Consider the following 15163-nt stretch of genomic DNA (forward strand, 5'->3'; position numbering starts at 1 on the left):
TGTGCTAGGGCCGGTGAAATCTGGAGCTTTCGCTGCAAAAGGTCGCTTTGCGTTCAAGTTGTTGTCAAGTGATAGTTGAAGTCTTTTAACCCGGTGATCTTGAATGGAATCATAGCCAGCTTTCAGTTAATTTTTCAGCTCTTGGAGATCGTTTTCTAACTTCTTAATCTTGGCAACTTTTCTGTTGCATTTGAGACATATATATATAAACTAGAATTCAAATAAATGTCAAAAGCTTCCAAGTTTATACCCGGTGCTAAACTTATGACGCTTGCTACATCAGCCGATCTTTCGAAGATTCTAACTCTTTCTTTAATCGAACCTGTTGTCGTACACAGGAAACATCCACATAAATTACTCTAAGTTACTTTCTTCTGGGTATCACCCATAAAAATTGAAAAATAATGACATACTTTGCTATACACTCATGAATTTTGGCGAAGTTTTGAGAGATTTTCCCCGGTAAACCCGCGTAAAATTTTTCGCTTCCTGATTGGCGGGTCTCGAAGAACTGCTCGACGCTCGTTGGTGGAAGGAAACAAAGGGAATGGAATGTTTGGTCAACACGAGCAGCCGTTTGTGGGGAGGGAGACACAGGGATCCCGAGACAAAGAACGACTGCGAGAGGAGACTAATATCGATGCCGCGGAATTTGGAAAATTTTGCCCCTGGAACGGGTAGGCTACAGCTAAGCGCTCTCGCGGGAGGAAATTTGAGGGAGATCGGTCGACTTTTGTGCAATTTATCGGCCTTCGAGTTGCGACGGTTGGTGTTCGGGACCGGTTGAAGTTTCCTGCCTTGGAGTTTTTATACACAGTTGACCGGTAGAACCACACGTGTTGCAAAGAAGGTCGCTAAAACAGCGTTAAAAGGACCGTAAACGACAAAGAAGCAACGGAAAAAAGGAAAGGAGACTTCATACGATATATCCCTAGCTTTTATTTTCCTCTTTGATTTTTTCTTAACTTTTTTTTTAATTTTTTCTATTATACAGTTGACTGGTGACGCGTTACAAAAGCAAGTCGCCAAAACAGCGTTAAAACGATCGTTGGCAACAAAGCGGCTACGAAAAAAGGTAAGGAGACTTCACATATTTTATTCCCCGCTTTTATTATCCTTTTAAATTTTTTCTTATTTTTTTAAAATAAATTTTCCTTTTTTATCGGTCCTCACGTACGCTTGAAATTCGATCTCAATGTTAGTTATTGCCGTTAATGAATTTTACACCCAAAGTCACACACAGTACGCTTGGGCTGCCTGTGCAGCTACTAACCTGAGGCCGTTTATAGAAAACTAAAAACATAGGTGTTTGCAAGGTACTCCAGAACACGAAATCCACGTGCACGCGGATACAAAAATTAGTCATTCAATTCCCACTTGGAGTTGATTTCGTTTAGGCTCGTTTCGGAGGCTTCGTATTTTTATTTTTCTTCATCCTTCTGGTAGTTTTGCATGTTTTCGCGTTGTTCCGTCGCGACGTTTATGGATCCTTTAGTTATGGATCCATTATAATTACACCCTGACTGTTTTTAACCACCTTTTTTTGTCACTACGTTTGATGCAGTTCTTGTCGCTGTAGATAAAATCTTTTTAGCAACGCGCTGCTCGAGTTTTTCAACGGCTCCAGAATCTATTTCATGTCTTTCAAGTTAGGGCAAGACCTGTATCTTGGCGTTCTTGCCGATCAGCGAAACAGGGTGAAGGAAGCATTCGTTACGTATACTTTGATAAAAGCTTGAATCGAGCGAGAAGATTAAGGCTTTGGCCGCTACACTATAATCTTACTCACTATTCACTTGATCCCTTTAGACGTCTTCTCTTATCGATGACTCCAAAAAGCGCTTCTCTGCAGTACACCTACAGCAGGCTGTAACATGCTTGTTGTCTACACAGATACAGCTTCAGCTGTATAGCACGAAAGAAAAGTGATGTGTCTTTATTATCCAACCGCAGTCCGTAGAGTACAAATAACGCTATAGACGAGTACAAATATCACGCGGTATTTGTACTCTAGAGGACCAGGTTTTCTCGCATCACGCAAGTAAAGAAGGGGAAAAAATGGTGGACAATTTGAATCATATTTTTGACGACGAGGAGTTGGAATGCCTGGTAAATGTAAATCTAGGTTTATTAGATGAACCGAACGAAGAAAAACAGCTAGACGACTAGGAAATTTCTTCATTTATTGGAGAAAGTAGAAACAATGTGTACTCCAGAAATATCCACGAAATTCGACCGCACTGAAATGACAATTTGGCGTGTTGGATACAATAAATCTCGTATGAAACGTTTTGTTGTGCAGTGTCGCTGAGTATTTTTACTGGTTGTTTGTATAAATACGGCACAACTCGTAAAAATACCCAGCGATACTACACAACAAATCGTCTTACAAGATGTATATGTATATATATATTGACCCTGGAAAGAAAGAATGCAATTTCTATGCTGTTTTTTGTTGCAGACAAAGATTTGAAATTCAGTAGCATTCTTCAACGAGGTTTCAAACATCATACTCTCTTATTGCAAGCCAATCGGTGCTCTATTGAAGGAATAAACTGGTAGGAAAGTGAAATATTTCAGGCTTGTGAGTTATACATGTCCTCTACACACTAGAATTAGCAAATTTATTATGGTAAGATTCTTTGGGGGAGGTTAATTCTTATCGTATATTCAGTTTTGTTCTAGCAATGATATACAAATATACATAAGAGCGATCGATTCGCGTGATGTAGAGCACGTTGGCTAATATTATGTAACATGACTATATGCTTGGTCAATTGCGTAATTCAATGAGTGGTATTGTCTCAGAAGCAGCGAAAGCTTTTCAGCGCGTCAAAGGAAAGGAAGGAAGTAGGAGTAAGTACATCCAGTCAAACACCTTCTTCTACTCAAACTTTCCGTAATGCTTGCTGGATAGTTTTTTGGCAAAAGGAAACATCTTTGCAACCTTAACATTGTCCAATCTTTCTGTGATCAATTTTTTTGCGATGCACAAGGAGGTAAGGCAGCTTTTTGTAGAAGAATAATTTCACAACACCGACGATCCTGATGAAACGACTCATGATGAGATCAATACACTAAAAATAGAATCAGTCTCGCAAGCACGTTGTGCAGTGGCTCAGGAGCAGTTCAATACGCTAAAATCACAGGCAGCCCAAGCTCACTACTAGAAAAGCGGACGTGACTCTTACCGTGTTGCGTAACGTTTTATATTTATAAAGGTTTGTATGGGATGTTATCGGTTTGCCTTAAAAGAGAGAAAAAAAATGTCTTGTTTTGAGGTAAAATGGGCTTACCTTATTGCCTTGTTGTTTTCTTTGTTGATTCCGAGCGTCTTAGGCCATTTTGAAGCGTTTTCGGCGAGTTAGCGCTATGTTGGTGTTCAGTCTTTTGATGAGTTCAGAAATCGGTTTCATCAAGTGTCCTACGTAGCGCAACAAAATGTGACGTTTTTTGGAACGACTACGTGCTTAGCTTGTGCCTCGTGAAAAGTTGGTGTGAGAACAAAGGACATTGTAATATTGATTGCTTTTAAAACGCCTCGCCGCCTCTTCATGTCCAGTGGCTACTTGAGTGATAAGCTCCAAAAATTACAGAATCGTGCAGCAAGAATTATTACTAAATTCCCCTTTGATACGAACTCAAACCACCTTCCCTCCACCCTCGACTGGGAGAGGGACTGGGAGAGGCTATCTCCTTGATGAATGAAACAAAAAGCCTTAATGATGTATAAAACCATGAACAAACTTGCTCCCGAATATCTACAAAGTCTATGTAGATATCTCACTTTCCTTGCGACGTAAGAAACTCTGAGGGAAGGCTGACCCATGTGTCCAAACCAAAAATCAATTATTTAAAACGAAGTTTCTCTTACAGCGGGGTCATATTATGGAATAAATTAACCAAACACTTAAAAAATGCTTCATCCATTGAACATTTTAGGAGAAATATCAACAAGCTAAGTTAGCTGATATATCGGATTCCCACACGGCAATCATGTAAAGCAGTTGTAATTAATCTTAGTTTTTAACCTAAGTTGAACTGATGATTTTCCGTGTTAAAATAAAGATTTACTTACTTACTTACTTACTTACTTACTTACTTACTTACTTACTTACTAAGAAACGAATGTCAGCTGACGTCACCTAGAAAAACTGCGGAAAACCAATAACAAATCAAAAAAGGAAATTGTTTAAATAAATAGACCTAGGTTATACTTAAACTATTCATTTGCAAAGGTGCAGCGAGGATGCAGATCTCTGTGCGTTTCACTTTGTTTCTTGTTGTGGCCGTGGGTAAGTTCATCTTTCTCTTCCCAACTTTTATGTATTATCCTAAGGTAAATATGTTCTAAAGTTAACTTCCCGAACTTTATCGCGGAACGCGTAGATACAAAATTAATTATTCAATTCCCACATGGAGGTGATGTCGTTTAATCTCGTTTCGGAGGCATCATCTTCTTATTTGATTTTTCCCCCGAGCAGTTTTGCTCCTTTTCACGAACTTCCTTCCTTTGACTTTGATTTCCTTTCAACTTCTATTCTCAGTTTTTGTTAGCTACAATTCCAATCTCTTTAGGTAACATTCTTCGCAATTATATGACATTTGCTTAAACTCGTCTCTCTCCTACACTTCTTTGAACTCTTCAAGTTAAGGCCATTTAATTGTGTTTGTCCAAGACTTGCATGTTAGCGAACTTGCCAATATACGACACAAGTTGAGAGACATACTCTTTCTGCATACTTTGATCGCTGCGAGAATTAAGCGGGAAGATTAAGGCGTCAACCATACTACAATACTGTTTTATTTCAATACTAAATCCTTCTACGTTAACAAGCATATTTTCCTATCGATGACTCGAGATAGCGCTTTTCCGTAGTATACGTGCAACAGGTTCAGAGCTACTTTTTCTTTTATGAAAGTGATGCTACGATTTTAACCTGCTATGCAGATAAAGCGTCAACTGTATAGCGTGGAAGAGAAGTGATGCGTATTTATACTGATCCCAGAAATAAGGTGGGCAATTTTTATCCTGTTTGTACCACTAAGAAAGATTTGGAAATATTAAATATTCTTCAACAAGGTTTTGAACTATATACTCCGTAACTACAAGACAATCGGTACTCTGCTAAAGTATAGAAGTGATGGCGAAGTGAAATATTTTATGTTTGTGGTTGCGTTGCCACATGTCCTGCGCACTAAAAGGATTGGCAAACTTTTGTAACTGGGCGATCAAATAAAAATGTACATAAAGTTATTACATAATCATCGACAGCCTGTTTGATGGATTTGATTTGCATCGTGTGTCTAGTTCTCTTCTATTGAGAGGATAAACAAGTTGTAATTTAAATTTTTCTCTGTCTTTTTTGTTCTTTCCGATTAACCACAGATCTGAAAGCGCGGATCCGTGTGGTGTAATATGTAGAGTACGTGATTTCTTCAATTATCTTGTACCATGTCCGCATGCTTGCACAGTGACGGGCAAAGAGTAAAATTACTTCTTTAGACGTCAACGTAAACTTCCAAGATAGCTGCGGCACATACATATACATATTTTTTCATATTACACAGAATCATGCCTCTTTGCAATCTTTGTCTATTGTGTCCGTTCTCCATTTTTGGTCGTGCAAGTAGGCGTGAGTTTCTCTCTGAAAAATTGTTTTGCATCATGTTATTTCGCCAAACGCACGGAAAAAATTGAGTGCTTTATTTGTACAGAATCTTCTTTTTTTTTTCAAGTATTTTGATACACGTGCGAAAAGACCCGTCCTTCGCTATCACAAGCATACCTTTCAAATCGGATATTGACGCTAACTTCAACCAAAAATGATCCGTGGGATAAAGTCCACATTGTTACGGCTCATTGGCAAATATTCTGTGCTTAACAGTATGCTTGGTCAGTAACGTAGTTTAACGAATAAAATTACTCCTCAGAGGCGGCGAAGCGTTTTAGAAAATAACGAAGGAGGGGGGAGAGAGTTTGGACAGTTCATCGCAACCCAAGCAAAACACGTTGAACTGATCTTGAGAAGAACACGAGACAGGGGGACAACTTCAAAGACTGTAACCTCCTCAATGATCAGCTCCCCCACCCCTTCCCCCCTAATGCTCTTAGGTTCTACAATATTTATGTGATAATAATCTAGGGCGTTATATTCTTATCACTTACTTGACATTCCTTAAAGTTATTTATAGCGATCGGCTGACTGATTTCTTCGAGTCATCGATAAGAGAAAACACCTAAAGGGATCAAGTGCATAGAAAGTAATATTACAGTGCAGCCGGCCAACGCTTTAATCTTCTCGCTCGATTTAAACTATTATTACATCCATTTTGAAATCACTGGAGGTCCCTGTAATCTGATTGGCTCTAATTGGTGCGATTTATTCACGAATCGCACCATTTTTTGCTTTTTTCGCACATTTTGCGCTTGACTGAATTTTTGACACATGACGTCAGTCTTTCTGTTTTGCATACAAAATAAGATGTAAAAGCGTTTCCGGTTCCACTTATTCTTTAAAAACCGGCTCAGTACTGAATCAGTAAAATATTTGAATTGACTAAGTCCTGTATTTGGGCGATTTCAAATTGGATGTAATAAAGTGGTAACTGAACCTTGTGTCGTGCAATTTTGGTCTGAAATCATACTTGTCATTTCAAATCAAACTCGCGCTGCGCGCTCGTTCGATTTTGAAATCCCGCGTATGATTTCAGCCCAAATTGCACTCCACTCACTGCAATTACCATTATTTATCAAACTATGTGTCACGAATGCTTCTCTCAACTTGTGTTACTGATCGGCAAGAACGCCAAGATACAGTTCGTGTCCGAATTTGAAAGACTAGCACTTCAAGTAGGTTTTCGAGAAAAACTCGAGCAGCAAGTTACTAAAATAATAGCGAACGGCTGACTGATTTCTTGATTACCAATGATCATTATTTTGACAGCGTTTCTCGTTGGAAGCCACGAGGCGCTCCCTAACGTTGGCCATTGTACTTTCATGGAGTACTTTTGTGGTGCTCGAAAATGCACCACATTTTTCTTCAAAGGACTGCAAAAGGACCCCAAAGGAAACTGTCTGTAAGTTCACTTAACGGGCTTTAAACTTTTGAGATGTTTTCAATGGCGACCCATCCAAATGTAACGCAATACTGCGGTATCTATCAGTTGGTACCATCCAACTGTAACGCAATACTGCGGTATCTATCAGGTCGCTTGCTTTACTCATTGATAACCATAGACCCTTACCTAAGACTTGCTTTAACTCCAAGGCTTTCTTGCTTTCATTCCAGTGCTAAGTTCAACCAAATGAAAGACTGTGTGGTGAAGGTGATCAAGTACTGTGCTGACTCGCTCACAGACAGCAGCATCAGAAGAATTGTAGACCAGAATTTTCACAGCACAGAATGTTCTGAAGGCCCCGCTCAAATACAGACTTCTTCAGGTGCAAGATTGCCTTGTTCCAGCTCTTTCGTCACTGAAGCAAACGCTTGCGGGAAAACGTTCCGGCAAATATTCGTCGCGGACAAATCGAATTCCTCTCTTTGCGCGTGAGTTTGTGCAGACTATTTGTTTTTCATTCAATAAGTTGAATCAAATAGGCATTTGGATTGGCTCTTATTCTTTATGATGTAAACTCATAGATCAAGTCAATTTTAACAACTATGCTTTTTCATGATATGGAACAGACTCCATGATGCCCTTGTGTAATAGACTTCACAGAACGTGGTGTACGTGCGCTGCGCCTCATGTACTATTTATTTGATCGTTTACTGAATATACGTTCGGCATCATCGAATATGTTTTCACTTATTTGTTAAATTTTGCCATTCTCTTATGTAAAAGATGAGGGAAGAATAATGGATTCCCCTCGAGAAATTGAGAGATAAAATTAAAATGGGAACAGGCGGGAAAATGTAGAAAATCGAAACATTCTCAGTTCTGTCTTATACCCGAGTGTGTTAAGAAAGGCTTGACATTATCAGTTAATTTCAACAGACATTTGATTCCACCACAAATATTTTGAATGAAAGGTCTGCAAAAAATAACAATCCGAATAAAATTGAAGATAAAAAAGGACAAATGAGAAAGCTTCTTGGTTAAGTATTACAAGAACAAAAGACAAAGAAAAAATTATTTTATTTGCTAATAATATAATTTAGTATAATTTCAGAGCTGAGCAAAGAGTTTCCAGCAATCTGATTGGTCGAGCGGTTCCTTATATGACGCTGTATAAACCGCTCCACGCGGCTTATATAAAATGTTAAAATAAAAAGTTAATAAATGTTACTAAAATGTTATGATTTTAGACATTTCTCTGTTGTTCAGCTCTGAAATTAGACTGAAACAATTATTCGCCTCAGTTTCGGTGAATAATTGTTAAATGTTATATTATATTAAAATTGTTTCATCTTCACATGCTCACTTTGCCGGGAGGTTGGTTGGCCGCGTCTTGATATGCTTTAATATGACAGCGTGATGCTGATCAATACTTGGCTGTGTAGCCGCGCGATGCGGTTCCAGTCCAGACCCACAAATTGACCCTTGCTCACCATTGAGTCTCCAGTAGCTCAGTGGTTAGAGCATCCGACTAGATCACGGTGGGTCGTGGGTTCAAGTCCCATTTGGGGCTCGGATTTTTTCTATTATAATAATAGAGTTAAAGGACAAATTCAGAATGTTCTTATGAAGACCCTGTAAACTGACTAAAACGCATGCGCAGAAAATCGCAGAGTCAAGTCGAGTCATGTCAAGAGGTGGTGCAAGTTTTTACTGAAGAGATTTGGCTTGGCTTCGTAAACCGGAACTGTACGAAATCAAGCAGTATCAGATCCAAAATTGCACAACAAGGGAAACAGGCATGCGTTAAATGATTTTGTTACACTTCATTTTTTCAGGGAGCAAGCCAAGCAGAAGGAGTGTCTGAAGAATTTGATAGATTCTGACTGCACCTTTTCCTTTGCTGACCGGGAAGTGTTGGACTTGGCCCTCGCTGACTACAATCCTTTCTGTGCAAACAATCGGGACCCTGGGGCGACCGGAAATGACCAGTGCTATGACGTCACAGACATCAGCGAACGCGCTGGTATTAATGCAGTCATTGGCATCGAAAAACCTACCGACACCAAAGCACCCTTTGGCGTTCATAGACCCACTAACACCGCTGGCATTAAGCCTGGTGTTATGCAGGCGCTCTTGCTTGTTTTCCTGTCTATTTGGTTCTTTTTCAGCCTTTGAGAGGGAACCCTCTTAATTCCTGTTTGTAAACGTTTCTGGTCAAATTAAATTTGACAAGATTTTGTAGACAGCGAGGCATTTGAATGAACTGCTAGCTTATCTTAAGTCTAAAATATTTCCTTTTAGTATTTGCTTTTTATTTCTTGAGAAAACACTTTTTGTAAAAAGCATTTTAGTAATTGAAAATGATGTAGTTGAAGTAAAATAAAAACGCGCGTTCCTTTTTAGGGAACCGATTTGTTACTTTGTTTCTCTGAATCATGTGCGTTAATGATATTCAAAATAAAAGAACTTAATTAGGAACCAAAGTGTTTTTTTTGTTGTCTTGACAGTGACATCACCCAACACCAACCCCCCACCCCAAACCCCAAACCCAACCCCCTCTACCCCAACCTCTTAGCCCCAAGCCCCCAAAAACTACTTCAATCGCGGGAAAAGTCGACTGACTAAGTCGCAGTTGGTTCAGGTTTTGAATCTGATTGGTTTAGAATGTGGTGCTAGTTTTATGGAACAATCACGGAGCCAAGTGAAGTAATTAAAAGGGCTAACGCGCGAAACGAAAGCTTTTTAACTCTTTACGGTGGCCAATTTACAATTTCAACTTAGTTGATATTACCAAATTCACCTGCATGATGTTATCTTTGCCTTGGAGGATATTGATGTCGAAAAAATGGAATTTCAATTGTAACTGCTATGAAACAAACCTCGAGAGAAATTGCAATATTTTAACAAATGGTTAACACCACAGCGTACACTATTGAGTTATGTCGCACGCGGGAGGTTGCTAAGCAAGAAAGAAGCGTAAGAGTCACGCGAAGCGATAGCCGAGAGCGGCTCTAGCCTCCGGCCACTCTTCTCATCGAAGTACTAATAAGATCTTATCAGGAACAGTAAGATCGTGGGAACTCGGGCAGAAACTGAGGATATTTAATTCATTCTGCCGTGCACCTCTCGCTAAGCGACCCATTTGTACCTACTCATCACTGAACCGATCATGAACACTGATTCATTCTCATCCATCACAACAAATAAGCAATCATTTATGCAAGTGCTGAATCATTTTAATGTATCACGATAATGTATTCTCCAACTATTTTAATCTCCTGCTGCCTCGAGATAGCTGTTGTAGAGCTCTTTTGTAATACCAAGCTAGAAGTAGTGCTTTATAGCTAAATTTCCAAAAGTTTGAGACGATAATGCGATTTCACTTTCACAATAAACCCTACACATACATGCGTGGAGAAAGTTTATTGGTAGTTTTTATTACGTGTTTTATGGTTATTCAAACAAAAACTTGCGCCTCCCTCGTATCCGCCGTGAAATTACCTAATCCATTTCTGATAAAACAGCGACGTAAAAGCGATTAACTATCTCCAAAACTGTTTATTTGAACGTCGAAACAACCTTTCGCCATACATTACCCCCTGGCAAGTTCCAATGTTTGCCCCGTATCGATCCCAGAAATCTTTGCGCAAACGGAAGGATTCCACCATTGGCCACTCATTCAAGGAAAAAAAACTCTCTAGAAAACACTCTAATAGTTTGCATACGACTAACATTTATTTGGCATCGTGCCTGAAAAATCACTAAAATCGCAAAAAAAGAAAACTCATCAAAGCTCCTTATAAATCTGCTTCATTAGCAACTCTGATTATAACTCCTTTTAAGTAAATTAAAATGTTCAATACACTGATAAACCTTCAGTGCTTCAGTGCTTCAGTGTGGCGCGCAATCAAGGTGTGGCGTTCATTTCGTGTGGGAGTAAGATCTCGGAAAAAGGCTCTTCCAACAGAGTCAACGTAGCAAGTGACAGGTATAAAGGTTTTTAAGCCTTCTCGCGCACCAGACAGTGCAAAAGGCGCATTGAAAAAGCCAGCTTCTCGGTCGAGAAAACCACCATCAGGGAAAGATGTGGGGGAACGTAACTGCGAAGAAACTGCAAGCGCCTCGTTTTCATGTCCTGAGGAAGGGTGTACTAAAGTCTACCGCTCTAACCCCTACGTTGTCAGCCATCTTGACTTCGGCAAGCACAAGTACAAACTTCACCGGGAAACGTAGCACGGTTACATTAGACGGCAGTGGGCGGCGAAATGTTCCCCTCTGAAAGCAAAAATACCAGAGACCCACAAAACCTCCAGTACTTCTACCGCCAACAGCTCCAACGGTGTGCCTAGCGGCTGGGCCCTCAAGGCAAGGAAGTGCAGCAGGTTTACAGAACAGGGGAAGAACTTCCTTCTCGAGCTATTTTTTGTTGGTGAAGAGACTGGGCGCAAGGTGACTCCGCCTGATGCTTCAAGACGAATACGCACACTATGTGAGGAGGGTATTAACCAACGCTTGTTCGACAAAGAGGAGTGGCTCACGGCTCAGCAGGTTGGAAGCTATTTTTCTAGATTGGCGACCTTAAAGAAAACCGGAAAATTTCCGTAGGCCAGCGACATCACTGTTAATGACCAAGATCTAGAGCCACTGGAAAGATAGATTCGACGGTATAATATCCGCGAGAGTGTGAAAAATCAGCTAACTCTGTGAACACGCTTTAAACTACAGAATCGCGATCCCTCGCATGCGGGTTTTCTGGAGGGGGTGTTAGTTTGGTCCTTCAACTTATATGCCTTTTTGTGCAGAGGTCCCTCCCTTTTCATTAAAAAAGCCTGCGGTGTGGTAAGGCTGAATTGGAAGTGACATTAGGGAAACGCGTATGGGTAGCGGACCAGCAAAAAAATAGCGTTCTAGTTCTAGACTTTTGGAAAGGGTTTGGGATGAACTAGATGTAATGAATTTTCATAAGCGTTGTTGATAAAATGTGTAGAATCTAGATGAATTAAAAAAAAGACTGACCAGCGGTTTAAGACGGCTACCAGCTGCTCCTATTGACAGCTCTAATATTAAATCAATATACAATTAAGTGTCAACATGAACCCCGAATTGCTTTCGTTTTGCTTTACATTGCTTTGAGCTTGGTCCAGGAAACTTCCGCCACTTTCTCAATAAATCAGATGTAAAACTGAAACCAATCACCATTTGCTCATCCGTGTTTTCCTGCGCTTTAGGCCGTTTGATTATCTTAAATACAAGTTCTCATTGGTTCTTCAAGGTGTTTTCCTTTTTTCCAATTGGATATTGTGATTACTTTAGTTTTACGACACTTAATCGATAAACGCTCTAGTGTAGAGTTTGCACCATTTTTATTTGAACTGAAAATGTACGCAGTATTTACAAAAATTTGTTTTAATTTGACAGTCCATGCCAAAGGTGTACTGAAACGGACCCGGATTTTAATATTTATCGGAGTACCAAAAAACTCACACAAACAGTGAATGAAACTTCTCCTAATCAATGGCAAGACACCAGAATCCCTCCGGACGCTTCCTATATCAAACTCAACAATTACTGGAGACTATGAACTTTGGGAGTTTAGGATTCGCGCTGGGAACAATTTGGGGCCAGGACCCTTCATTGGCATCGAACTGTCCCGTTCTGGCCAAGATCCACCTCAAGGCCAACCGAAAGATCTGAAGGTGGGGAATATTCAAGCACGCAGTGTGGAGCTTTCATGGCAGCCTGTTGCCGCCCCGCCAACGGAAGTGTCGATGGATATAGGGTAAGGACTTAACTTTACTAAGCCTGGTCCAGGCATTCAGTTTGTATAACGAAACGCATTAGTAAACGGCACGATTGAACGATTGAAGCAGAGAAGTGAAAAAGGGGAGAAAAGTCTGGGTCGGGTTTCGTCACGACTCGTATCTAATTTGTTTGCGCGCCGTTCTCTATTTCGCGCTGGTTTCCCAACTGAAAGCCGGGAAGAAGCTACCTTACAAATGATCAACTAACATTTCTTTACGCGACCGTCGAAACGATCCCATTAATTTCTGTGGAAAAAGTAGAACAAATTTGAAAAATTCAAATACAAACTCACATTTTGTTATATAGATTTACTGTATTGTTTAAACGCAACTTGATAGTGTCGACTTGAAATTCCATCCTCGGTTGTTAAGAAAATCGAGAATCGAAGATTGCGTGTAGCGAGGTTCGATTTTCTTGGCTTTGAAAAAAGTAAATCGTGCGGCAAAATCTTTGTATCTTGATTCGATATAGCTACAAACATCTGTACACTCTACTTATGCCTCGATGATCATGGCCTCGAAGAGGAAGAATCTAGGATCGAGTTTTGAGTCTCGAGTCTTAGACCTCGAGAAACTTCTAATTAACATCTGAACGGCACTGTAGCTCCTCTGATAATCTGTGAAAGTTTCTTATCTTTTTTTGTGTTCAAAATTTGCAGATTTTTTACTGAGGAATAAGCCGTCTGGCGAATTCAAGGAGAAGAAGACGGCCATTCCGAGGTATGCGAACTCTACTTTTTTAAAGGGGCGAAATACCTCTACAACGACAGTCTTCGAACTTAAACCTTACACCTCTTACACAATAGCAATAAAGGCCTACAACAGCGGAGAGGAAGGCCCAGCCAGTAATGAAATATATTTTGGAACACTATATATATATATATATATATAAATTCTGTATACAAGGGAAACCCTGACCCTGTACACCCCAAATAATCATACTTAAATAGAATAAATGTTTGAAAAGAAAATTTGCCCTAAGCGGGATTTGAACCCACGTCCCCCTGTTACTAGTCAGTTGTGATGACCACTACACTATCAGGACAACCATGCTGGCAACACGGCAATCGAAGATGTGATTTACGTGATCGGAGACGTGGTCTCCCGGGAAACTTAATTTTCAAGGTGACAGGGTAGGGGAAGCCTATAACCCCATATGAAACCCAACTAAGGATCTATTAAAGATACACGACCGAAGTCAACTTAGTGGATGACAAAGGAGGATCCAATTACGGATACAGGTTAATTTCAATTAAACAAATTCTGTATACAAGGGAAACCCTGACCCTGTACACCCCAAGTAATCATACTTGAATAGAATAAATGTTTGAAAAGAAGTATGATTTTAGGCTATAGGCTGATTATAGGCTATAGGTTATAGGCTTCCCCTACCCTGTCACCTTGAAAATTAAGTTTCCCGGGAGACCACGTCTCCGATCACGTAAATCACATCTGCGATTGCCGTGTTGCCAGCATGGTTGTCCTGATAGTGTAGTGGTCATCACACCTGACTAGTAACAGGGGGACGTGGGTTCAAATCTCGCTCATGGCAAATTTTCTCTTCAAACATTTATTCTATTTATATATATATGTATCTGAGAGGTACTGTTGTTTACCTGGAATAAGGAAACAAAACAAGGGGGTTTGTATCACTTTAGCTATCTAAAGGTCATCGAATAAACAGCAATGTCAAATTAAGCTGAAGTCAATTTAGGCAAGTGCAGTACAGCAGTTTTACTAATGAGAACTCCTGGAAAGCTTACAAGAGCATTGAAATCGCTTGCTTTGTTCCCTTCCTCTGATCGCTTTTGAGCTGGTATTTATTCCAGGCCCTCTTTATAAGTGCTACGGGACGCACGTTACTTCGCCCGTCGGAAGATTGGAGATGAGCCGTGTAGAAGTTAGCTGGGAGTCTCTAGTACCCTTACCGACTTCTTTTTTGAAAATGACTGTTGAAATTTACCGCGCTTATTGGTGGAGAGGCATTATAAAGAAGAATACACTTAGATAGCTATTTAACTGTAGATATTGTTTCTCGTCAAAAACTCAGTAAACAGCATCCTCTAGTCAATCTCTCCAAACCTTGTATTTTTTTCTTTCACCTAACCTACAGCTTTGTCGCTTCAGTGTTGCAGTTGTAACAGCGCTTCGGAGATTCTGGAGGGAACAAACTGTAAAGCAGACAATGTTCCAAAAGTCACTTGCCCTTTGACATTTGACAGATGTTTCACAATGAAATAAATCATTGGACAACAAGCTTTCGAGTTAAAGAATTGTTCTGGCAGCCAGCCCTGTGGTGC

The 15163-nt window shown here is 40.1% G+C and overlaps 1 protein-coding gene and 1 pseudogene across 4 annotated transcripts; both read left to right on the forward strand.

Annotated features, from left to right (window-relative positions):
* The window catches only part of LOC111319756 (uncharacterized), a 32658-nt pseudogene extending 20940 nt beyond the window's left edge, over positions 1 to 11718 (forward strand).
* On the forward strand, positions 2029 to 9485 carry LOC111346558 (uncharacterized). Of its 4 annotated transcripts, XM_088761649.1 has the most exons (6): positions 2094 to 2109; positions 2462 to 2558; positions 4239 to 4295; positions 6948 to 7080; positions 7293 to 7550; positions 8898 to 9485. In XM_088761649.1, the coding sequence occupies exons 3-6, from the start codon at positions 4250 to 4252 to the stop codon at positions 9235 to 9237; spliced, it is 777 nt and encodes a 258-aa protein (XP_088617775.1). In that variant the 5' UTR covers positions 2094 to 2109; positions 2462 to 2558; positions 4239 to 4249; the 3' UTR covers positions 9238 to 9485. The 4 variants fall into 4 exon arrangements, with proteins under 4 accessions (XP_088617777.1, XP_088617775.1, XP_088617776.1 ...); XM_088761651.1 differs by lacking the exon at positions 6948 to 7080 and having other exon boundaries at positions 2029 to 2109; XM_088761650.1 differs by lacking the exons at positions 2094 to 2109; positions 2462 to 2558 and adding an exon at positions 2902 to 2999.
* Positions 11719 to 15163: the final 3445 nt, after the last annotated feature.

Source organism: Stylophora pistillata, chromosome 5 (assembly GCF_964205215.1).
Source record: "Stylophora pistillata chromosome 5, jaStyPist1.2, whole genome shotgun sequence".
Lineage (NCBI taxonomy): Eukaryota > Metazoa > Cnidaria > Anthozoa > Scleractinia > Pocilloporidae > Stylophora > Stylophora pistillata.